This window comes from Leucopleurus acutus, assembly GCF_964270905.1.
Source record: "Leucopleurus acutus genome assembly, chromosome: 9".
NCBI lineage: Eukaryota > Metazoa > Chordata > Mammalia > Artiodactyla > Delphinidae > Leucopleurus > Leucopleurus acutus.
The window spans coordinates 50,225,655-50,251,843 of record NC_139144.1 but is presented as its reverse complement, the minus strand read 5'-3'; the positions used below and the strand labels follow the sequence as shown (position 1 = coordinate 50,251,843).

The following is a 26,189-nucleotide window of genomic DNA, read 5'->3' as shown; positions in this document are numbered from 1 at the left end:
GCTTATCTGTAACTTCCCACTCCAACAGTGAGAAATCTGCCTCCCACCATCTGTCATCCCTTTACTCAGTTGTTGATACATGTACAGTGGTTTCAGAATTTAAACCTTTATCAACTAGAGTACAGTTCTTATGTACTATTCCTTTTGCCTTTAGTCTTACAGACTCTATTTCCAAAGTCACTTAGAGCAGACCTTAGCCTCTACCCTTTTCAGTGTGGTTGTTTCATTACTAACATTAGTAATACAGTTAGATTTCTGCATCATATTCTGCACTCCATCCTGGAATTCCTCTGACCTTCTAAATGTTTTTTTAAAATTTGCATACATTAAGATTCACTCTGTGCTGTAAAGTTCTGTGGTCTTTGACAGAGGCATTCTGTCATGTAGGCACCATTACATACAAAGTAGTTTCATGCAAAGAAGTTTCACTGCTCTAAAAAATCCTGTGCTTTACTTTTTCAACTCTCCCAGCCCCGACCTCCAAATCCCTGGCAATCATTGATCTGTTTACTGTTTCTAAGGTTTTGCCTTTTCCAGATGTCATATAAATAGAATCAGATAGTACGCTGACTTTTCAGACTGACTTCTTTCACTTAGTGATATGTATTTGAGTCATCCATGTCTTTTCGTTCATGTCTTAAGAGCTCATTCCATTTTATTGCTGAATAGTATTTCATCTTATAAATGCACCAGAGTTTGTTTATCTATTCACCTGTTGAAGGACATTTTGTCTGCTTCCAGTTTTTGGCAGTCATCAGTAAAGCTGCTATAAACATTTGCAAGCAGGTTTGTGTGTAAACATAGCTTTCAAATCAGTTGGTTTATTACCTAGGAGCACGACTGCTGGACACATGGTAAGTCTATGTTTATCATTGTAAGAAATTGCCATCTGTCTTCCAAATTCCATAAGTGTTCCTATTACTCTACATCTTTGCCAGCATACAGTATTGTCAGTATTCTGGATTTTAGCCATTCTAATAGGTTTACAGTGGTATCTTGTTTTAAATTGCATTCTCCTAAAGGCAAATAATGTTGAGTGTCTTTTCATATGCTTGTTTGCCATTTGTCTTTGGTGAAGTGTCTATTCAGATTTTTTCCCCATTTTAAAATGTGTTTATTTTCTAATTATTGAGTTTTAAGAGTTTCTTGTATATTTTGAATAAAAGTCCTTTATCAAATACGTGTTTTGCAAACATATTCTCCCAGTCTGTGGCTTGTCTTTTTATTCTTTTAACAATATCTTGTACAGAGCTGAGGTTTTAATTTTAACAGAGTTCCATTTTTCAATTTTTTTTTCTTTCATGGATTATGCTTTGGTATATTTTAAAACTCTGCCAAACCCAAGGCCACCTAGATTTTCTTTTATGTTTTCTTTTAGAAGGTTTACAGTTTTGTGTTTTACATTTAGTTCTGTGATCCACTTTGAATTAATTTTTGTACAAGATGTAAGATGTATCTTAATTCTTTTCTTTTTTTTTTTCATTAGAATGAATTCTAATCGTTCCAGCATTAATTGTTGAAAAGACTATCCTTTCTCCATGGAATTGCTTTTGCACATTTGCAAAAATCAGTTAACTGTATTTGTTTGGGACTATTTTGGGGGCTCTCTCGTCTGATCCATTGATACATGTGTCTATGCTTTTGCCAGTACCACACTATATTGTTTATATTGTAGGTTTAGAGTCCTTAAAGTCTTGAAATCCAGTAATATAAGTCCTTCAACTTTGTTCTTCTTTAATCAGTTAATGTGATGATATGATTTTTCTTCTTTAGCCTATTGGTAGGGTGGATTATATTGATTGATTTTTCAAATGTTATACCAGCTTTGCATACCTGGAGTGTGTCTCACTTGGCTGTGGTATATAATTCTTTTTATTTATGATAGAATTCATGTGGTAATATTTTATTGATAATTTTTACACTTATGTTCATGAGAGATATTGATCTGTTTTCTTTTCTTACACTGTCTTTATCTGGTTTTGGTTATAGGGCAATATTGCTCTCATAGAATGAATTCGATAGTATTCCCTCTGCTTCTATCTGCTGGAAGAGGTTGTTTGACAGTTGATGTTATTTCCTCCTTAAACATTTGGTGGAATGCACTAGTAAAATCATATACACTGGTGCATTCTTTTTTTGGTATGTTATTAATTAGCAATTCAATTTCTTTAATGAATGTAGGGATGGATATCTATTCCTCCTTGTCTGAGTTTTGGTAATTTCTGTCTTTCAAGGAATTGGTCAGTTTCATCTAAGTTAATAAAATTTGTGGGCATGTGTTGTCCCACCTTTTTTTTTATTTAAGAAATATTTGACTAGTCATTGGACTTACGTGGCACTGTACCAGAGTTGGGGAGGCTGGAAACAAGACACTGAATTTTGTGAGGTAGAAATAGCTGACTCCTTGGACAGATACAGTCCAGGTGGCAATTGAGTGACCTAGGCGTTTGTACACAGGAAATTGCCGGGAGATCGCTCGTAAAGATTTCCAGGTTCAAGCTTTGCACTGCAGGCACAGATCTCCTCCATCGCCTCTCTTTCCTTTACAGTCATCAGTCAGGTTTGGAAAGCAGCTAAAACAGCAGTTATCTGCATAATCCCAAGGCCAAAGGGCCATAGTTGACTGTTTTGGACTGACTCCTGAATCATTATACAACCCTGAAGGGAGAGAAACTCATATAATGATTTGGGATGGGGGTATGACATAGTATAGGGACTCAAAGCAAGTCAAATTTGACTTGGAAGAATAGAAGAATGTTATATTTCTTGAATTTTTTATGCTGCAAAATTTGTATATACTATACACTGATCCAGGTATAATTATACATTTTTATTTGTTATTTTAAAATGAATCTGTCTTTGCCCACTAGGCTCTAAACCCCATGAAGGTAGAGGTCATGCCTGTGTTGCTTACCATTGTATCCCTAGAACATAGCTTTGTGGCTGGCACACGACAGACACCTAAGCAATGTTAATTGAATTTATCTATAAATAATGAGTGATTGGTGACTTCAGTGTCTAGTGGACTCGGTTTCATTCACTCGTTCACAAATACTCTAAACTTTATTGTCTCTTTATTTTCGTTTTACTTGTTGGACGAATTCACAACCATAGATGTACGTAACCCTCCATGTTTTCCCTGCCTGCATGGAAACCAGAAAACTACAGCCCAGTCAAGGAGTTAAGAAAAGTTTTTTCATTTCTGAAGATTTGTTAAAAGGCCAAGAAAAATATGTGAAAGAGAACATATGTGGTGCACAAAGCCTAAAATATTTGCTATCTGACCCTTGACAGGAAAAACAAACAAACAGTTTCCTGACCCCTAATCCAGACTCTTGAGTAGGTTACGGGAGAAATCACACAACTGACCAGGTTAGTCAACAACCTCTCTCCTCTCCCCACTGTACCTAACTATATGTTCTCTCATAGCTTATCCTCCTACTCTCTGCAATTATTTTAAAGCTATTTTCTGTCCTCAAACCTCTGATCACTTCATCTTTCCCTTCTCTACAGATAAGCTTTAACAACCAAAACGTGATCTAACTCACATGATTTCCTCTTATTATAATGGAGGACACGTTTTTCCCCCTACCTAGTGAAAATCTCCCCACCTGTGCTCTGACTCATACTTTCCTGCTGTAGTGGACATATGCTTTTGGTTTGCTACCATCCTTCCCTTCGGGGAAACATCTCTACTCATTTTGTGTTATCCTTCTCAGTCTATATGGTTTAAATTGGACCAATTATCACCACAACCCCGTTCCTCTAGCCCTGTGGGTAGGCACATGATTAAGCCTTGGACACTTAGAACATTTCACCCCCATGTTTACATGGGTTGATTCTGAAAACGGCACCTGACCAAAGCTGAGCCTGGAGACATTCCAAGTGTTGTCTTGGAATAAGACCCTTACGCAGGGTTCTTTCCAGAGAAACTTCCCCAGTGACGGTCCTGCTGCCTGGTGTCATCCGAACTAATAGAACAAGACTGAATTCTGTTTGTAAGCAGAGGAAAGCTTTATTGTTTGATCAAAGAAAAGAGAGGTGCAAGCTCTCGCTCTAGAGCACACACTTTCCCGGACAGGTTGTAGGAGGAGCTGCGTTATAGGGTCCTTCACAGCAGGGGGAGGGGTGGAGTTCTGGCAGGTTGGGCGTGGCTCCACATTGCAGTGCCGGGTGCAGTGTCTTTGCACACAGCCCTTGGCTGCCATCTTGAACTGAAGTGTCGTGTGCAACCTCAGGTGCAAGGCCTCTGCATGCGGCCCCATGTGAACAAGTGAAACTGGATAAAGCACAAAGGAAAAGAAAAAAAGGTCAGACTTTATTTTATTATCCAGATTCTATTTTTATTTCCCAGGAATTGTTAGTGGGCTTTGCCAGGACAAAACTTGTCATATGGCCCCCTGGAAATATTTATTTACATTCCAAAGGGTATTCTCCTTCTTGCCTGAAGGAGGATTTGTGTACATTAGGGAGCAAAGTTTTTTCTCACTGTCTCACAAAGGGAGGGAGTGGGAGACAGCTGTTCCTCTTCCAGATAAACGCTCATATTTTGAGGGGGTTCTTCACCTATAGTACAGATCCCAGTAAGTGTAATGTGACGTCTGGCTCTCACTGAATCACCTTAGAAGGGGGAAAGATTGGGGCCAGGGGAACTAATGTAGTTTTTACTGTAAGTAAGTATAAATAGTTTGTCCCTGTCCCAGAAATCTTGTATCTAACTCTCAGGATAATATGAATAAATAAAGATATTAAAACATATCAATATTTAGAAACCTAATTTCTGTGTTCACAAATAGACTATAATGTCCTTGAGCACAGGAATCGTTGTGATTCATTATGGTATTCCTAGTGCATGGCAGCATGTGGTGCTTGAGAAATCTTTGCTGATTACTTGTTGAATAAGTAAGTGAATTGCCTCAATGCCTGAAGAATGGTTAAGTGTCATTCAGTTGAAAGCGTGAGCTGGTCTAACAACCCAAGCTTCTGATGGCTCTGCAAGTAGGTAGGGACTTCTGAAAATACTGTCTGAAGAAATACAGGGACCTGCAGCTGGTTGGTTAGGCTGCTTGCGATGAGGTCAGTGACCTTGGCCCTCTGCCTTGTAGACTAGCTATGGGTTACACATTTGCATGACCTCAGGCATCACTCTGACTTGTTGCTATCCTCCCTGAATTTCTCAAAGAAGGACTGTTTCTTCAGAGCAAAGGCTCTGAAGTATAGAGTGCCTTGAATCAAATCCCAGCTTTGTCCCTTGATAGGGACAACTTACTGGACTGCTTTGTGGCTCAGTTTTCTATCTGTAAAAGGGTAGGATAATACAGATGTTGTGAGGATAAAAGTCCATTTATGCAAAAGAGTTAATATAAGGGTTGTTGGGAGGGAAAAATGAATTAATTAATGTAAAATCCTTAGAAAAATATCTCACATAATTCTGTAGAATTTTCTTTTTTGCCTACTTAATGTTCAATTTAAAAGGGGTCAGAGAGAGAAGAAAGAAGTATAGTGAAACCAATTTGTATTCTAATACATGAAATAAATATTTTCTGCCAATGGAAATAATAGCTTAAAAAGATCAAGTCAATATTATAACCAATAGATTATCTGTGGTTAAAAAATTGTTTCTTCAAGTTAGTGGCAAGTTTTATCCCTAAAATAATTTCCCCCAAATTAGTGCATGGTAAGTAAAATCCTGTGTGGAACTACCTGGACTAGGTGAAGATAAGAATCACATCTGACTCTAAACAGAATGCAGGATATATTTTCAGTTACAAAGAACTGTAACTGTAACTGTAACATATTCTACTTTCCAATATGCCAGGGAACTGTTTTCAAAGGCTTTTTAAAAATCGTGTTTTGTGCTTGCTTTTGTTATCATTTGGAGCTCTGCTTTCACAAGATGAAATATGATATTTAGAAGGGGCAAGAGGCTGCCTGGGGAACAACTGAAGCCTAATTGTTATTTTTATGGTTTAAGTCTCTTTTCATCCATTCGACAAACAATTATTGAGAGTGTACTTTGGGCAAAGTGCTATATGTTTGTTTATAATGTGCAGTGAGCTAGCTTCTTCTCCGTGTTCTGGGAGGTGCAGCCTTGTGCAGTGCTCTCAAAGGGACCTAAAAGAGTTAATGGATCTCATTAGCTAACACATGACATCACCATCCACCCAGTTTCTGGTTAGACAGCATTACCAAAGAGGTCAAGGTCTGCATTTGATCCCTTCCTGAACAGGTTTTAGCCTTACTCAGCAGTTTCAGGTCAATAGACCATACTTTGACCTAAAAATCTAATCCCAGCGTCATAATCGGGCAGTAGGGCATATTGGAGCAAATTTGTTACTATCATTGATATTTCATGCTCACACTGTATGACTTCATGTCTGAAGAACAGTACTTTATTTTTATTGCTATCCACTTATTTGTATAGGAACTTAATAGAAGTTCCTTAATAGAAGGATCCAGTATCTAATACTTAAATAACATTATTGATAAAATAGCAAATATCTATATAAATTTTATTATGTGCCAAAGAATGTTATAAATGCTTTACATATATTAACTCATTTGAATTCTCACAGCATTCCTATAAGGAAGGTGCTATAGTATTATCCCCATTTCACAGATCAGAAAACTTAAGCAGAGAAAAGTTATGTAACTTCCCATGGCTATTAAGTGGCAGAGCTGGCATGGAAATATAGGCAGCCTGGCTCCAGAGTCCTACATGTCTGACCAGTAGGACACTTGTGTGAAAACCCACTGTTTTCACTCATCAGCCAACATACCACAGATTCTCTCTTTAATTATTCAAATATTAAATTAATCTCTCATTTAAGAAGATTGTGCTGATTGCTACACTGTATTTTGTAAATAAACTGACAGTGAGACATACGATCTTAAGATTTTAGTCCACAGAAATGTTTTGATCCTTTTACTATCCTAGTAAATGGCTCTTTGATGCCCCAGATACCACATCTAGACATTAGACTATATTTATTTGAGCTCCAATATACCTTTCCCACCTTCTCCCTGGATAGTTTCTTCATGGTCTTTTCCCCACTTCCCCTAAATTGTCCTCTTTCTACCTAGTCTCTTTAGCTTGAAATCACCTTTCCTTCTTTAAATTTCTATAGCAGTTAATGTTACTGAATATGCCTGGCTATGTATATTAGGAATTATGGCATCTCCTCTACTGTTGACTTGAACTGTTAGTAAAATCTTTGGTCATGATTCAACTTCTCACACGTTTGTGTCTCTTTAACTCTTCAACAGGACTCTAAGCTCCTTGGGGACACAGACCTAGTTTTAAGCCTGAAATAAAAGGTTTAAGTTAGTTTGTATGTATATATTATAGGCATGATCCATCTGGAAATAAACATGGATCCTTCCCAGACAGAGAAGAAGTGCTGAGGGCCCTTGATGTTATGATGGGTGATGTTGGTTTTAGATCAGTAGAATAATCTTCTCAATCAGGAATTATTTCATTGCTTTTTTCTGTTTTCCCAACTCATCAAAAATATATTAATCAAGAAATATTTTTGATGTCTACTATACATGAGACAGGCTTAACATCATGGTTTTCATATAGGTATGTGTAATTCATGGTCCTGGATTGCAGGGAAAACACAATCTAATTGGGTTTCTGGATTTTATACCTCTCTATAACATTTAACTAGCAACCTTAAGAATTACGTGCTAAACACTAAAATGGTCCTGACCACGTGAGAGCTTAGAGGAAGAAGTTGGGAGAAGGCACTTTGGACTGGGATGCTCAGTCCATGGAGGGGGGAATTTGAGTTGGGTTTAGAAGGTTGAGCAGCTTTTAGGAAAAAGGCAGAGAAGAGAAGAAGGGCATTTCAGGCAGGCATATTTACAATGATCAAAAGGAAAATGTTGGTTGCATATTTAGAAGACAATATACTAAACAGTTCAGTAACAGAAGGTATAGGTTGTAAGGTTGATTGTGTAGGTTGGATTGTAGAAAACTATAAATATCAGATTCTTAGGCACTGGGAAGGCAGCAAAAGATTCTGAGCTTGACAGTGATATTATGCAAAGCCTAGTTTGGACTGCAGAGAAATTGGAGGCAGGGTATTCAGTAAAGAATTATTAGAAAATATAGATTCAAAAACTTTATTCATTCATTCATTCATTCATAGATGGACCTAGAGATTATCATACTAAGTGAAGTAAATCAAAGACAAATATCATATGGTATCACTTATATGTGGAATTTTTTAAATTATACAAATGAACTTATTTATAAAACAGAAACAGACTCACAGACTTAGGAAACAAACTTATTGTTACCAAAGGGGAAGGGGGTAGGGATAAATTAGGTTGGGATTAACATATACATACTACTATATATAAAATAGATAATCAACAAGGACCTACTGTATAGCACAGGGAACTCTACTTAATACTCGGTAATAACCTATATGGGAAAAGAACCTGAAAAAGAATAGATGTATGTATATGTATAACTGAATCACTTTGCTGTACACCTGAAACTAACACAACATTGCAAATCAACTATACTCCAATATAAAATTAAAATTTAAAAAATAAAGTTCATCACTGTTAATGTATTTAAAAAACTTTTATTCATTCATTCGTTTATTCAGTTATGTGAGAGTTCATTTTTTCCCTTACAGTTTTATTGAGATATAATTGACATACAGTACTGCATAAGTTTAAGGTGTACAACATAATGATTTGACCTATATACATCATGAAATAATTACCACAATAAGTTTAGTAAACATCCATCATTTCATATAAATGTAAAATTAAAGAAATAATGTTTTTGCTTGTTATGAGAATAGATTCAGAGAATTTAGAATTAAAAGTGTCTTCCTTAAGCACTAGAATTCATTTAGTTATTTCACATAGGTAGAAGAGAAAACTGGGACTCAAATAGGTAAAGAGTATTGCCTAAGAATATGGTATAAGTTTTTCATTTTTGTTTTCAAATTTTTATTTCATTTTCAGGTCACAGAGCTATAATTTCAAACATATTTTGTTATTCTCAAAAGTGAATTTAAAATAAAAATACTGAGTTAAGGGCAATTCTGCCAAATACCGAAGTGTATTTTGGGGGCTAGAAACACATTAAAGGGCATAGTTTTAATGGAATTGATAAAATAAACTCAAGACTTTGCCATTTAATAGGCTATTTGTCTTATATGTTAAAGCATCCTTTTACATTTATGGAAAATAATATGCTCATAAATAATTCCTATCAACCAGTTTGCGTTATTTTCATTACATTGAATAATAGCAGTAAACATGAGAATGATGTCTTTTAATCTGCTGATAAACTTTATTATTTCATTGCTGTATTTATCACTAAGACAGTTCACATCATTTTCACATCATTTAATAGATTCAACATGTTTTCAAGGCTACTGACATTTCTGTTGATTTTGAGTGGCTTTTTATGTTTATTTGCACTTTAGTAGGAACTGAAAAATCTCATTAAAAGACAGTTGCTCATTTCCATTAAGAGGCCATGAAATATGAATGGTGATATTTTTTTCATCTGAGTCCAAGGTGAACAAGAAGGAATAATACTAATAAAATCTGAAATAGCAACCCATTTGCTCAAGAAATTTCATTAGTTAGTTATAACTTTTATCCATTATTTAATTTCTTTTGAAATATGTGATAATTTTTAATGGCCAAAGGCCACCAATGTAGAGCTACTTTAAACAAGATCAGTTGCAATTTTTCTGGCTTGGAAAAGTATTCCAGAGTTTCTGCAATGTTGTAAAACTTTTTGAATACCATTTAAAGCATAAAATCTTATAAAATTTGATGTATGTTTGTTTAACACAGAGTTCCAATCTGCTTTTAAACGCAGGGATGCTGTTCTAAAGGCAGAGGTTTATTTATGTGTTTATTCATGTATCCATCCAGGAGATGTTTATTGAGTGCCTAAGTAACTGTGATGCAAGGTAAAAAGTGAAAAAATCCCCTAAAAGATGTATGGATAGCATGTTAATGTAGATAGAAGCCTACTGCTCTAAGTGTTCATGGTGGAGGGTTGGGGACCTCTTACATAAGCTCCTGTGAAATTATGAAAATTCCTCAATACTTTGATCAAGACAGACCAAAGTGACCTGGAGATTTCATATACATTTGCAGTGTTATTACACATCTAAGTGTAAGTACGGTACCTAAAAGCATAGTAGTAGAATAAAGAAATTATAAGGCCAATGCTTAAACTACTAGGTCACAATAATCTCTCTTTGCACATGTTATTGTAGTTAAGATCAAATGCTCTTACCATTTCGAGCCAAATTTGAAATTTGGGAGAAATGGTGTAAAGACAGTTTTAATGAAAATTCAGCCAACTTTGTTGAACTTGAAAATTTGTATCCTTTGGGGGTATACACATTGAGTCGAAAAGATGTACATGTCCATAAATGGAGAATTGTGGGACTTGAAGTCTTGCAGTTTTTGTGGAAATGGGGATGAAGGTTCTGAGCCCGGGGCACATGCTAACCCCCTACCTCCCAAATTGCTTAATTCAAGGGAACTGTATAGCTAATCCCGTGCGTGTAGGTATGTGTGTGCTCTTGGGCTTCCTTTAGACAGTGCAGTACTTCCTTGACAGAAGAAGAAATGAAGGTAGTCAAGTGAACAAGCATGTCATTGCTGAAGGGCTGAAGGGCTTCAGTATAGGTTCTTTAGGGTCTAATGCCATAGTTGATGGCATTTTTTATTTACATATGATTATTCTGACAAGATTTTAGAATTTAGTTATGACAAACTTATTCCACTAATTTTATTTTATTCTAATTGCTTTTCTTTCTTCCCTCCCTCCCTCCTTCCCTTCCTTTCTTCCTTCCTCCCTCCATTCCTTTTAAATTTGTTTTTTTGCAAAACTTTGCAATAAGGGCATTATGGAGGTAGGCAGAGAATGTTGTCTAATGATAAAGTAGGATTAAATTAGTAAAGAAAGACAGTGTGAAGATAGCAAAGATAAAACATGTCACCACTTAATTTAGTACTTCCTATCCTATTTCTACCCTATTATTATTCAGATATTTAATCTAGAAATTGTTTGGGAACCTAAATTATCTAGGTAATTATTTTGATACTCCACTGTATTTGCTATGTAAATACAGTCACTAAGTGAGACTCTTAAGTAAATTTACCAAAAAAAATGTAGAGAGTGCATGCATTGGAAAAACAATTCTTGAATTTATTCATGTAGATAAACACACATTGTACTATGTATTATTGGAGCATAACCAAGAGAGCAAAGGAGAACCAGAAATTTCTGGAATGCTATAAAGTATCTTTTGTTTAAAAATTAAGATTTTAAGGTTTTGTTTTTTAAAGGCTATACCCCATATGTAGCTAAATTAGACTTGGTGTAAAGTGAGGAAAAACTTTACCTCAAATTCTTCTTAGTACTTTCCATTAATTTGAGAAAAGAACTTTAAAAGATTACATCTACCATTATAATAAAAAATATTTATTATAAAAATTGTCACATTTCTCTGTACATAACCTAGACACAAAAACACAATTTATACATTAATAATTTAAGTGGGCCTGAACATTCAGTTTCCATCCACTAGGATCCTAAAGTTCTTCCACAGATTTCACAAATACCAATGTGGACTATTTCTATTTTATAGAACTCCATTTACACAGTTGATGTTATTGAGATACCAACATTTCTTTTTCTCTTGTGTTTTAAAGGTAGTTCACAGTGTTTGAGTTAACTATTAATCAACTGCTTTAATCTTTGGTAAATACAAGAATTTACGTGCAAAAATGTTTAAATTTTTGAAAAGTCAAATAACCTATTGCAAATAGTTCTGTGTAATCAATAAATGCATGAGCCAGAGTCTCACCATCAAGAAAAGTCACTTCCAGGACTTCTGATGATAACACCTGAAATCCACAGCAAATAGTTTGAGGCTTTTATGGCCACTACCAGAAGCACCACACCACTAGGCCATGAGAAAATTAAACACAAATGTTAAATTCAACATACAGACAGTGCTGATTATTTTACAAAACAGGAAGTGCTAGTTTTTTCGATATCCCGGTTTAAAACATCAGTTTGACACAGAAGAGTTTATTATCTCATAAAAGCCTATTATCTTGCAAGAGTGAGAGAACCATTTAAAGAAGCCATACAGTTTTGAAAGACACCAATTCATTCTCTCGCGAATAATTGATCCATGATAATATGGGTCATTTCTTGAAATAATTTGTGGGGAATATAGCAAGATGCTTGCCTTCTGCTTCCCTCTCTCCTTCCTTCCCATCTTTCTTCCCTCCCTTCCTTCCTTCCTACTTTCCTTTGTTTTTTTAATTTCCTCTCTAAGAGGAATGTGCTAGACTGCCCCATCAACCTGCATATTATACTTGAACTCGCCCAAAGTTCCATATGCATTCCAGCTTTCATGCATTAGCTCTCATTCACAATGATTCACAAATGAAAGCATCAGCATCGATAGCATGAAAACCTCTTACTTGCAGGCTATTTGTTAAAAATACTCTAAGAAGTATTTAAATTCTAATGTTCTTGAGCTGTTTGTTAATTACAAATTTTTATCAGACATGTTAATGGTGAAGTGTACAGAATATAATTAAATATATAAAAAATACATCTTTTTAAGCCTAGAAAATAGATGCCTTTGGATTACCACCACTGCAGTGTGGAGAACAGCCCTTCCTACTGAGTTAGGTTCTGAATGCATGATTTCTTTCCCTAACACTGGTTTTTCCAATCTACTTCTGTTTCATTTATAAACAAAGCAAGGTGAGATTTTGCTATCACTTTGGTAATTCTTCTCTCCCTCCAACCGCCAACGTCCTGAAATCAGTGCATATTTTAAAATTCAACCAAGACAAGGCACCTGGCAATAAGTGTTCACTTCTTATTTGAGGTGTGAACAGGAAAAGCAGCATAATAAAGGCACTGTATTTATCAGAAGGGGCTTTCTTCTGAGTTTTTACATAGGCCCATGCCTTGGCTGCAACTCAGAATAAAATGTGTTGGCTCATTCCTCCTCATTCAAAGTAAGTGTTATTTCAGTCACTGGCTTTTCATCTCTAGATTGCATAGATATATATGAAATGTATGTTTACATACATTTCTAATCATATAGTATAAAATAAGCCCTAGTCCTTTGAGTGACAGGAAAGTACTGGTACACTGACACTTGATAATCCATAAATACCAGTATCTTATAACATCAACCAGTGGTCTAAAATATCAGTCATTGAAACTGCTAGCCTACATCTTCACTTCTCACTCTTTCCCATTCTTGCTGATAAACAGATGGAAAACTGAGGCTTATTTCTTCTCCAGGATTTGATATAAACTCATATGTTATTCTAAGTTAAGAGAATAAAGAGCTGGCCAGCCGTGAACTCCTGTAGTCCTGCACTGTGCTCGCCTGGGTCACAGAAAGGAGCTTTCTTCCTCTTCACATCAGTGTTCTGACCAAGGAGTTTTTGTTGCCGTTGTTTGTTTTTGAGAAAACAAGAGTTCACACGCAAACATTCAGGAAGCAGCACTGGCATAGACCCACTTTGATCCCTTAAAGCGTCCTGAGAGTCCCTCCTCACACAGCCACGTTTTCCTTTGCCAGGTTCTTTGGTTCTTTGCTTGGGATACACCAGTCACCAGCCTCGCTGCTCGTCTGATAATGTTTGAAGGCTGATTTGTTAAAGACTGGGAGTGTCTCTATAGACTCAGAAGATAAAGCCTGAAAGAAAGAGGAGAAAAAAATCAAGCCAAAGAAATTATTCATCACATAATTTGTACCTGAAGTGATTATTCAAAATAAATTCAGAGGTAAGTATTCAAACATTCAAATACATTCTTTTAATTGATTTACTAATAAGAGCACACCAGAGTCCATGGTATGCTAGGCACTGTATAAAAGAAAACTGAAAAATAAATATTATCTGCACCCCATAGGGGCTGAAATAATATATATACAGTTATAAATCAGGTAACAGTATTTGTGTTCAATAGTTACACATGTCCCTTGTTTGGATATTGCTGATGCCATAGAGTTGAATAGCAACAGGCAAATAGGTTTTTTAGGCAAAACCTTTGTATGTGTGATAAAGTGAGAGTCCTAACCTGATACTATTGATCTATTAAAATCTGATACTATAAATCTATAATATGTTAACCTTTTCCAATACTTGGAAGACATTTTTACTATTTAAGAAATGAATAACTATTTCAGGTGTTCTAAGACCATGCGGCAAATGGTCCCATTTTCCCTTGCACAAAAATGGGAGCCTAGAAGCTTAATGTTTTAGTTGTTAATAACTGTGAATATATTTTCATTTGAAATAGTTGGCAGATGATTAACAGCATCAGGACAGTGACCTTAAATAAATTGAGGCTTTATCAGAAATGGAAAAAACATGTACCAAATTTTAAAGTTTAAACAGGAAATGCCAGGCACCCCACTGATAGCTTCTGAGCAGTCAGCTTTCCTCTCCCTGGATTTCTAACAAGGTCAGCTTAAGGTCTTGAGTATCTTGATATCAGTTGTTTTCTAGGCTGAAATATTATTAGCGTATATGTATTTCCCACAAGTCCAAGTAGAACAAAAGTATAGCCATTCTTAAGGATGCCAATAGGATTTGCCTTAAAAAATTCAAATGAGCATCTTCTCACTCAGAAACTAATGCACTTCTTGGGAAACAATTTTGCTTCACTGAGGCAAGTAGCCTGGCCCACTTCCTTTTTGATACGTTACCACATTAAATATTAAATAATATATCTACACATACCAAATAGAAAATATAATGACTTGTGGTCATTATTTGCACTAACTCAGTTTGGGTATTCACTGTGGACCGTAGAACTCAGGGCTGTAAAAGAAGCAGTCTTTTCAGAAATATGATTGTTTTTTATTGGATTTAAAGGATACCTTTAAGTAGATGACAGCATCAGTTCCATATCCTGGCAAAGAGTAGAGATTTAGATCTCCTTGAAAGTACTTGGCATAGAGACGAGAAATTGGCAAGCCATAACCAAAACCAGCCTAGAAGGGAAAGATCAGTTATTGACAAAGTGGTGAACATGATCATAGGAATACAAAATGCTTTCTCACAACCCCCATGCCCAATTTAACTAAATTGATTAACTTGCCTAAATACTTCCTTGTAATCCTTGCTCTACATTTAGAAGTAGGTGGCTGGGATGAATTTAGCCATATAATTGGTCTTACCAAAGGAGCATTCCGGGAATTATCCATCACAGGCGTTGGTGCAGTGGAGTACGTGTAACTAAAGAGACGGTCAATGATCCTCAGGGGAACACCACCTCCTCTATCTGAAATCTTAAACAAACAAACCAGTCATCAGAGCTACACATTAAAAACAATACGCATTTGTTTATATAAAAATGTCTTTCCTTCATTTAAAAGTCACCTGGTGTACATGACTTTGATCTACTGTTCAAAGCAGAGAGCTTTTTATTATTGACTCTTTTAAAAATTCTCTTAAGAAAGACTCAAAAGAAAAACAGAGAATGGTTACCTTAATTGTAAGATCTTCTTTTCCCAAGACAACGATCACCTCAATTGGTGTCAGGGAAGGCCAATTTTCCTGGTGTTCAACTGTGGCCCTCATTGCATTCTAAAGAAAACAAAACCGTAAGGAATTCAATGGCAGGAGGATGGGGGACAATAAATAACTGTTTTTTATGTTTAAAATGAAAGCAGCACAGAGGGTAATTCAAAGTTCTTATTTTTTAAGTTAGTAGTAAAATAGCTCTGTAAATAGCCATTTATGATTGTGTCATGCAGGAGGTATAATGAAAAATATTCATTTACCATGTAATATAGCTACTGGGAGTAATGTCTAATGGAAAAACAATTCTGCTAGCTGTCAAGTTCTTATTTGTAAGCTTAATTTAAATGTAGAAATTGGTTTTTATAGTCCATTTCCTGGCTTTCTCTTTTCTGACTTTCCATTACATTTTACATCTAAGCACCAAAGACTATTACATAACAAATAACAGTGAATCATTGAACCAATTTATTGGCTTTTATAAAATTTGCTGGGAAAAGGTTGTTACTATTTAAAAGGATAGTAAATAATTCTAAATTAAATTTCAATTTGCGTTTGATTATCATCTTAACTTTTACCAATGATGGCAAAATAACTATGAGTTGGACCATTCAATTTAAAAGTAAATCAACAAAAAAGCATCTTTTGTCCTTTAACAGAGAAGAAGCTCAAACAAGATAAGTAGATGAATCTCATACAGATAAAGTTTTGGTTTATTTTACCCATTTTCCTCTCTACCCTTCTTCTGATAGGTTATCTGCTTTCTGGTTTCTATATAATAATGTTAAGCTCTAAGCATTAGCTGAAGAGAAATAAAATAGATCAGATGTTTGTAGTACAATCACTACCTCATTGCATTAACGTTAGAATAAGTTAGGAAACAGTAGGTTCCGGGAAGAGTTACATCAGAATTAGAAGAGGATTTCACTTTTTTTTTTTTTTTTTTTTTGCGGTACGCGGGCCTCTCACTGTTGTGGCCTCTCCCGCTGCAGAGCACAGGCTCCGGACGCGCAGGCCCAGCGGCCATGGCTCACGGGCCCAGCCGCTCTGCGGCATGTGGGATCTTCCCAGACCGGGGCACGAACCCGTGTCCCCTGCATCGGCAGGCGGACTCTCAACCACTGCGCCACCAGGGAAGCCCAATTTCACTTTTTTTGACGACTTCCTCCTCTCCAGTCCAGGGGACTCTTAGGAACCATCACAAAGCTTCAAGTGTTTTTCTGTCTTTTGGTGCAAGTACAGCGTTTCAGTTTGGGCTTAGAACCTGGGACGGGATTTGATTCTTAGTACCTGGCTGTCCCAGACCAGTAACATCCACGTCCTCTAGGAGCTTGTTAGAAATGCAGATTCTCAGGTCAAGAGTATCAAAATCTCTGGGACAGGCTTAAGAATCTGTGTTGTAAAAGCTCTCTAGGTGATCCTAATGCACACTAGCGTCTGAGAAGCCCTACCCTACTGTTTTGCTATGGAAGGTGTGGCCCATGGATCAGCAGCATCGCCTGTTAGCTTATTAGAAGTTACTAATCTCAGGCCCAATTCCAGACCTACTGAATCAGAATGTGAATTTTAACAAAACCGCCAGGTGATTCATATGCACATTAAAGTAGATCACTGAAGGAACTGACTGTCCTTTGAGTATATTCTAGTCATAGGTTGGGACCCTGCCACCTCCAGTAATTCTGGACCTGAACCTCTGGATTTAGAGTTGGACCGGCCTATGGGGATGGAGATAACAAGGCCTCAGTCACTGAAGCATTCACCCCACGACCTCCCTTAATGAATGCATGAATGACTAGTGCTTTGTTGGACACCTGAAAAAATAATGGGAACAGGGAGCATTGAGATATAGTGACTCATATTGTGCATTCTCAAATACATGTTGATGCTACAGGAACTGCATGTACCCTTTCAAACATTAACTGTAGCTTCTTTTTGTTAGGACACAGAAGCATGCCTGGGAGAAGATAGTGAGGCTCTGTTTAGTAGGGAATGATAAAGGGAATAAAAATGTAACCAGTTAACATTTAAAAAAAACAAAATTGCAATTATTGTGAAGTGTGTTACCTTGAATAGTTCAAAGAGCATATGATGAAGGTGAGACGAAACATACACAATATGAATTGGTTGGCCTGGAAATTTTCCTAGAAAAAATTAAGCTAATTTAGAACTGCTGAACAAATATTTCATTAAAATAAACTTTCATATCTATTTGATTAATATTTTAGATTTAAACAGAATTGGAATACTCCCCATCCTCCTCACTCTAAAGTCCTACCTTAGAAGCTTCCCTTTAAACAGTAAACACAACTGATTATTCTTGATTATTAATGATTATTCTTGATTTTTATCAACTAAACATAAAATCCCATAGGCTAAATATGCTTAAATTTCACCAAGAGGCTAAAGAAAATAGAAACAAAAACCTCATAATACTCTGAAAAGAAAAATAAAAGTATTATTCTTTGGTGTTCCAGGCCTTGGCAAAGTTTGAATCAGAAAACAAGGTCTGGCACAGTTCCCTCTTTATTTCATCAAACAGTTCAAGCAGTTTATCTGCAAGTATTATGCAACAATGCTGTTAATGCTTAAAAATATTTTTCAGTCTTTATTTGTACTCCTACTTCTGGTTTAGCAATCCATTACATTTCCCTATCCCCAATCCATGAGTTAAGCTACTCTTAATTTGAGCAACTTGATTTTAATTCTCACCACCAACAAACATTGTTCCTGTATAACTATTACTTGAAAAAGATGTTTACTTTGAGTTGAAAGGAAGCTATTCCAATTTCAGTGTACTGTCTTGCTTTGAGAAGCAGCTATGGGATAAGATAAAAATAGTGCCTTGCATTCATCCTGTAATTACTTCATTCAGTGTGGGAAGACCTTATCCTTTTAGGTACCCTAGAGTTGAAGCTATTGAAGTATGCTCTGCTTCCAAAACAGTGATATATACTTATAGTGAAAATTAAAAAAAAAAATTGGTAAGAACATTTAACATGACATCTACCTTCTTAAATATTTAAGTGTACAATATAGTATTGTTAACTGTAGGAATGGTGTTATACAGCAGATCTCTAGAACTTACTCATCTTGCATAACTGAAATTTTATACCCACTGAACAGCAACTCCCCATCTCCCTGCTTCCTTCAGCCTCTGGCAACCACCATTCTACTCTCCGCTTCTATGAGCTTGACTATTTTTGATACCTCATATAAGTGCAATCACAAGTATTTGTCCTTCTATGACTGGCTTCTTTCTTATAGTGCAATTTAAAGTGTTTTTGTTTTCAGATCTGATAAGTAACCTCTTTAGGAGCATATCTCCACTACCAAGTGGTTCCTCCAAATCTGACCTCCTTATTCCTGTATTCTGTAGTAAGCAGTCGCTCTTTGATCAAAGATATTGAAACTTAGCTGCTACTCTAAATCCTAAATTATCTGTTCAAACCGTTCTTCTTTATGAATTTTCATTAGCAACTGAATATACTCAATTGGAACTTTCCAGTTGAGATAAAGAGAACCTTGGCTTCAAAAAAAAAATGTGTACAAATTCTAGGCAAGTTCAGAAGGCAGAAAAGGAACACAGACATTGCTTTGTATTTACAAGAAGTAATCATACTGGGAGAACACTGAATTTTCCATAGATAAAAATATATTTAATTTATAGCTTACCATTCACTTGTGTGAGCTTTAATTCTGGAGATGTTAAATAATACTGATTACAAAGCATCTTGGAACACTCAAAGGCATCTGGAATGGAAGGGTTTTTTTCCATAATGATTAAGTGAATTTATGCCAAGTAAAATTTTCAAGTGATCTTCAGTGTATACACTACCCTTAATCCAAAATATTCATTAGAGTACAAGTTTATGTGTATGGAAAAATTAACTTTTAATATTTTATTGAAGAAAAAATGAACACAGTGCTTAAGTTATAGCTGTTGCTATAGGAATATGTGCACTTCAGATATCAACTATAATCTATGAGAATATGGCACATTAGCTATTGACGTTTAGATTTTTTATAATATTATAAGTGAATATTTAAGCACTTGACTCTCAAAAACAAAGGACCTTCATTACAGTATTTATAAAGACATAAACGGAGCACTCTGAATAGTAATTCATTCAGAGTCACCTCAACAGTAGATGTGTCAATCAGATAATGTACATTTTCAATAAGGGAAATGCAGAAACCTAGAAATTACCTTGGACCACTGCTGCCACATCACAGTTTGGATCAATGCTTCCAATGTGGCTTGGGTTTCCTGTCTGTAAGTCACTAAATATAAGGACTGTTGAAAAATAAAAACAAAGAATATTGTTATAAAAATCAGGATAATAATGATTAGAACTACCTCTGAGAAAGAATGTGATCCACCAAGTAGTGAAATATCTGCTTAGAGTATGGCTTGTATTCTACACCCGTCTCTATATATCATGACCATGATGAACTAACTTACTGTGCTGGTTCATCAGCATCCGGGTAGAAATACGGTTCATGTAAAATCGATCCAAGAAATACTGAAGATTTTGATTGGTGGCTGGGTCAACTGTACAGGCATCTTTATACTCTAGGATTCCCTGTGCCATTGTAGGAACTACATTATGGTGTCTATTTCGAACTTCGATGAGAGTATCTACAAAACTAAGCGAAAACACATTCATGGTTAGTAGAAGTTCAAATAAGTTTCATTAATTTATATTTCTTAGATTACTTCAAAGAAGGTAAAGCCTTTCTCAAGTACCCATCCAAACAAATCAAATCATACAACGTTTGGACGAAGCTTTATTAAGACTCTCACTAGAGATTCTTTGACTACAGTAGAGGAGATAGCTTCACAAACAGATTTATTTTGCTTCTAGCTTACATGTAAAATATCAGCTCTATGAGTGGTAGGTTCACTCCAGTTGTTCACTAAGCTTTCTCTTTCAAAAAATAATTTAAAAAATAAGTACTATTTAAGATGGCTCTAGAATGCCACTGTGAAAAAAACTTCAAATTTCTTGTAAGATTTAGAAAAGAGTTTTATTTCTCATTCTTATAGCTAGAGACTGTCAATTACTCTGAAAGAAAATGTGTACTCTACAATGACACCAACGTGCATTGATATTATGTAACAGTAGATCCTTCTACAAATCTAATCATCATACTAAATTTAGAGTAAAAATAGATTTCCTTCTTTTAAAAAGTCCTCTACACTTTTCATCCTCAGCATCATTTCCAATGCCATAATTCTCTATTGGTTTTAAAAAAAACCAACAAGCCAAAACTTGTCATTTGTAAGGGGGTAGTTATTTATTAATCAGGATACTATTATAAATTATCCTTTAAGTGAGGTCTGAAAAAAATCTGATGTTTAGAAATAGTCAAAGTTTTAGACACTTGTTCTAATGCATAAAACTTACTCTGATAATGTTTTCTGGTCCTTTGGGCTTTTCTCGTGGAATTCCACCAACTCCATCAGGCTCTGAATATACCTGTAAAGCGACAGGTGGGCTTTAAGTTTTAAAATTGAATAGTCACTTACAAGTGGCTGAAAACAGATTGCTTTTTCCAAATGATTTGAAGAGAAAACGTATTATGTTTAAAATTAAAACTTTCCTCCAAGACATTTGGAAAACATATGTCTTAGAAAAAAGAAAGCTACAAATTTAACCCTAACTTTAACTTTAACTTGCTAACTTAAAATCTGTTTAACTATCCTAGATCACTATTCAGTTTTCTGTTTTGTTTGTCAAATGTCTTTATTTTTATAGCAAAAGCATTTAGAAATTACTTTTACAGAAAGGCTTCATATTTTTTTCCTCCTGTATTCATTCATAGGTGAATAGAAGTCTTGAAAGCAGCAGTAAATACTGTGGATTGAATATGTTTCAGATTGCAATTGTTTAATGGGCGCATAATACATATATTTCTTAAATCAACAAACAAAAAGTTGTACAGTCAGTGGGTTAGGGTGAAGGTCTGGTGCATATCTGCCTCAGTGCATAACCTGGCTCTGTTCTCTGAAAATCTGCTCCTTTGGTTTACCTACCCTCTCTAAGTCAGTATCCTTATTTGCAAAAGGAGATAATTACTGACACTGAGTGCTGGCTGTGTGCCTGGTACTGTTCTAAGTGCTTTTAAAATGGATTACCTCATTTAATTACACTCAGATATCCCTTTGAGACATATACTTTATTCTCCTCAATAATAGATGGGGGAATTGAGGCCTAGAGATAAGACACTAAGCAAGGATTCCACAACTAGGAAAAGAGGAAGGCATGATTTGATCCTGGGCCTGCTTTCTTAATTGGTTTGTAAGTAACAAAGATTAGGCCCTCTATAAGTAATAGTCATTTGTATCTATTTCTAGGACAGAATTCTTTTTGCAATATCAAACTGTCTTTTATTATTTTAAACACAAACTAATATTGTAACTGTCATTTATTTTTCATATTGCCTTCTAAAATTATATTGTGAAAGTATCTACTCTTTCAGGGTAAAAATGTCTGTTATAGCTTTATAACTGCCCTTATGATAACTTACCCTAAATTAATAGAAAATATATCTTTCAAAGTATTTAAGCTTCAGACCACCTGTTTTCCAATTACGATGTTAATATATTGTAAGAATTCATACTCAGATAACTATCTTAAAACTAGAGATTGTTTCAGAATGGTTCACCACTTACCAGCTTTTAACTAGTTGCACTGAAGAGGTATTTACTAATCCTTCAGGGAGGATATAAATTTCCTTCAGGATATTGGCTAGCCTCACAGGCAACTCTTGTCTCAAAAACACAAAAGAGGTTCTTTCACATGCGTTTTCTGAACCTGTAATAAACAGCATCTATTTAGTTTTTGGAAAAAAGTATATCTAAATTATATATTTGAGTAGCATTAACTCTCCAATATTGAACACACATATATATATTACAAAATGATATTTAACCCTCAGTTGGGTAACTGCTTGTAGATAATTCAGGAGTAAGCATCTTCTTCTTTATTGTCTTTTTCTTTCTTTCTTTTTTAAAAAGTGACCAAATATGAGAATTATTGTTTTCTCTTTTTGATGAGGATTCACTTCCAAGAAGTCATAATATCCCAAGGCTCTTAGTATTCATAAAAGAATGCAGGATTTAGTCAAATCACAATGTCAGGGAGACAACATCCTTTGCAGAGTTCTAGATATGAAACTGTAGTGAAGGGAAAAGGGGAGGGGTGGGAGTCCTAATGTTTCCAGACTAGTGATAAATAATACCACATTTAAATCCTTGAAATTTTCTTTATAAGATGTGTGCAGAAAGTTTGTAAATATTTTCAGCAGTAATGCAAATATATAGATAACGTTAAAGCTAAAGAGACAAAGAAATCTTTGTTAGGAAATGTTAGGAATGCAGAGAGATGAACCCTGTGGAGGGGTGGAGGGTGGCTAAAGGATAAAATCTCGGTTAATTCAAAGCTACTTTATAATATTAGGAATCTTCTCCAAGAAGTACTATGCAGTGAAGGAGGGGATGAAGTTTCTAGTTCATTGTTAAATGGTGACTGAAAGCAAAAACTATTTTGACTGAAAACTTTGGAATAGAAACAGAATAGGAAAGATGAGCTCAAACCAACCAGCATCAGCGGGGCGGCAAGTGGCCTTGACCTCCAGGCACAAACTGTCAGAGAGAAGGCAAATCTAAGAAAGGCAAGGTGTGCTGGCTTCGAGGTTCCAGGGTTCAGCAGGAAAGCGCACCCCAGGTGTTTTAAGTAATGAGTCCAGCCCTCCCTACACCGGGTCTGAAAGTTAAGGCAGCTCCCCAGTCCCCGCCCGGGCCCTACGTCCCCGCTCACCGAAGTCCAGCAGCTGCTTCATGGACAGGGGGGACGGGCTGTAGCGCGAGAAATGCTCGACCTCGCGGGGTACCAGGGAGCCGGCGCTGCGCATCACGAAGCGTGCCGCCTTCATCTTGATGACCACCGTCCTGGCACGAGCTGGGGCTGGTGTGTGGGGTGAAGGCTGCGGGGAGCAGGACCTGGGGCCTTAGAAGGGGCGGGGCGCGTTCGGACGGGGAGAGCAGGTGGCTGGCAGGCTCGTGCTCCCCGGCCTGGGCTGAGGTTCGGGGGTGCTTCGCGGTGGAGGAATCGGGCAGTGAGTCGATGGAGCAGTAGGTAGCTTGAGACTCAAGTTCGTATCCTGTCACCACCCGCCGCCTCCCGAGGTTTTATTTGTTTCCCTGCACACCCCCCGCCCCCCCCGCATCCCCCGCCCGCGAAGCTCCAACCGGGAGGAGCCACTGGAACTTGGAGAGCTTCCTGAGCTTGGAGCCGCGCGCCCGTCAGCTCAGATAAAGAACTTTGGGCCCCGCCTCCAGGACGCGGAGGCCTGGCACCCGAAGCTGTGAGGGGTAAGGGGACACCAGGAAGCCAAAGCGGCCGTCAGGAGGTACGTGGGCTCAAGATTAGCCATTTGTGACAGGACCCCGGACAGCGTGGGCTGGGGCCAGCCCAGACTCGACCTTGTTTACAAGCAAGAGGCTGTCTCAATGTCACGCATTCCAAGCCAGAAGCTGTTTCCAAGAATCTTGGCTCGGAGATGTCATTGGTTCGTGCTCGGAGCGGGGCTTTTACAGTAGCTAATCAGCTGCGTGCAGAAGTATGGGCTTCTCTGCCATTGGACAGCGAAAAGAATAAACAGCCTAGAGTCCTTACAGCGTTTTCTCCATCGATGAATAGCGCAGGTCGGGAACTGGAAGTTCCTTTTGCGGTGACTTGAGCAGCCCAAAGTACGTTTACTTTTTCTTGTGGCGATAAAAAGCCATCAGTTTGTTTCCTTCCGGTAATACATTCCCTCCATTAGGCTTAACTCTTTTAATTAAAAACAAGATTTAAAAGGGACTAATTTGTCAGTTTGACTTTTTTTCTCCAGAGAATTTGCTCACTCTGTCCTCCTGTATGAAACGTGCTTTATCCAAATCTTTGCTTAAGACATTATTTTATACCAGTAAATGTCCACCACAAACTATGTGCTGCAAGATCTCTTTCCTGATTGCCTCTCCTTGTGCCTTCTTACAAATATGGATTTTGTCACTTATGACATTATATTGTAGCTATTTATGTTCTTGTTTTGTCCCTTTCTGAACCTCTCCCCTGAAAGAGATCAGGTTTGGGACCATGTCTGATGCATCTTTCTGATTCCTACTCTGCTTTGTTGCTACTCAAGCTTAGTTGTGGAAACATGGGGAAAGTTCCAAATTGCATCTCCACTTGGAGATAGGTTTTGATACCACTATGATTTATATCTTTGTATTCTGAATCCTTTTTTACATATGTGCATAGCTCCATGAAACCACAACAAAAATGTTCAAGAAGTCAAAAGACTAAATAAAACTCTCTGATGAAGCAATTTAAGGTAAAAAATCCCTTCCTTTTTCTTTAATATATCCTAAGAACAGAAGTAAAAGAAAAGCATTCATTTGCTTTTCTTACCCTGCGTGTGGGATCTGGAATAGGCAAAAATATATATTACAAAGAATTCTACTCTTTAATCTGCAGAGGAAAGGCAATGGAAATGATGCATTATAAGCAGGTTTAATTTAGGAAAGCCCCATTGATCACTTGACCTGACTTCCCCCCCGCAGTGCTCCTGTATGTGTGGTGGGGTGACTAAAGATCAGGTGAAGCCATATGACATTCATAGAGATGGCTAAGGGCTAAATGTGAACCGAGGTCACCAAACTTGTATGCATGTCATCCCATCCAACAATATTTACCAGGTTATTCTCACAGTACGTTACATTCTTCTCTGTCATATGTCTATGACAGGAACTGGCAACAGTTACGGTAACTGGGCTGGGATAGACAGATCAGGTTGTGTACCCAGTTGGCTAAGGTGCTGTGTATTACCGTGATTAGAATGTGACCTGGAAAGAGAGTTTCATTTCTATTCTCAGGCTGACCTCAGAACTTGGAGGTGATCCAGTTGCTATAAAAGTAAAGGAAAGGGAATTACTTAAGAGTAATGGATATGGACAAATCTGCACATTCATTTGAGTAAAGGGTAGAGCTTCAAGAGTGCAAGTCACACTTTTGCCAAAGAACTGGGCATATGTCCAATGGAACAAAATGCATCAAGACCTAAGGAGAAGCCCATTCAACTTTTCCACCTCTAGGAGCATATTCCAAGGAAGCAACTAAAAATATACATAACGGGGGGCTTCCCTGGTGGCGCAGTGGTTGAGAGTCTGCCTGCTGATGCGGGGTACACGGGTTCGTGCCCCGGTCCCAGAGGACCCCACATGCCGTGGAGCGGCTGGGCCCGTGAGCCATGGCCGCTGAGCCTGCGTATCCAGAGCCTGTGCTCCGCAATGGGAGAGGCCACGGCGGTGAGAGGCCCGCATACTGCAAAAGAAAAAAAAAATATATATATATATGTATGTGTATATATATATATACACACACACACACACACACAACAGGAACTTCAGAAGCCATGATGGAAAGATGAACAGATTTGACTACAGAATATTTAAAGTTAAAAAAATGAACAGCATACTTGGAGAAAATACTTTCAAAGTATATAACAGACAAATGATTTTTTAAGAAATGGCTATTTCAACACAGAACAAAATAGACATGATCTGTTCCCTCATG

The 26,189-nt window shown here is 36.9% G+C and overlaps 2 protein-coding genes across 5 annotated transcripts in view; one reads left to right on the top strand and one right to left on the bottom strand.

The window, feature by feature from the left end:
* The first annotated feature begins 628 nt into the window (after nucleotides 1-628).
* DYNC1I1 (dynein cytoplasmic 1 intermediate chain 1) overlaps nucleotides 629-26,189 on the top strand; it is a 506,528-nt gene continuing 480,967 nt past the window's right edge. Inside the window, exons 1-2 of one of the 4 annotated variants that reach the window (XM_082846457.1) lie at nucleotides 629-854; nucleotides 3,295-3,372. The gene's annotated coding sequence lies outside the window, so the exon portion shown is untranslated. Of the gene's footprint in view, nucleotides 855-3,294; nucleotides 3,373-13,696; nucleotides 13,826-26,189 lie in introns of those variants that run through there. The other 3 variants (XM_082846458.1, XM_082846450.1, XM_082846459.1) reach the window with 3 other exon arrangements.
* On the bottom strand, nucleotides 11,467-24,589 carry PDK4 (pyruvate dehydrogenase kinase 4). The gene is made up of 11 exons (XM_082846467.1): nucleotides 23,391-24,589; nucleotides 22,244-22,385; nucleotides 20,976-21,047; nucleotides 20,030-20,214; nucleotides 19,775-19,861; nucleotides 19,240-19,317; nucleotides 17,632-17,708; nucleotides 15,535-15,633; nucleotides 15,225-15,335; nucleotides 14,925-15,038; nucleotides 11,467-13,736 (listed from the first exon to the last, which is right to left on the bottom strand). The coding sequence occupies exons 1-11, from the start codon at nucleotides 23,503-23,505 to the stop codon at nucleotides 13,593-13,595; spliced, it is 1,224 nt and encodes a 407-aa protein (XP_082702593.1). The 5' UTR covers nucleotides 23,506-24,589; the 3' UTR covers nucleotides 11,467-13,592.

Bases quoted from the DNA above. Each gene is read 5' to 3' on its own strand.
- PDK4 (XM_082846467.1), bottom strand. From the start codon at position 23,505: ATGAAGGCGGCACGCTTCGTGATGCGCAGCGCCGGCTCCCTGGTACCC. The intron at 22,386-23,390 runs GTGAGCGGGGAC...TGTTTATTACAG, and splicing joins GAAGCAGCTGCTGGACTTCG to GTTCAGAAAACGCATGTGAA. The intron at 17,709-19,239 runs GTAAGCTATAAA...AATTTTTTCTAG, and splicing joins AAAGCTCACACAAGTGAATG to GAAAATTTCCAGGCCAACCA.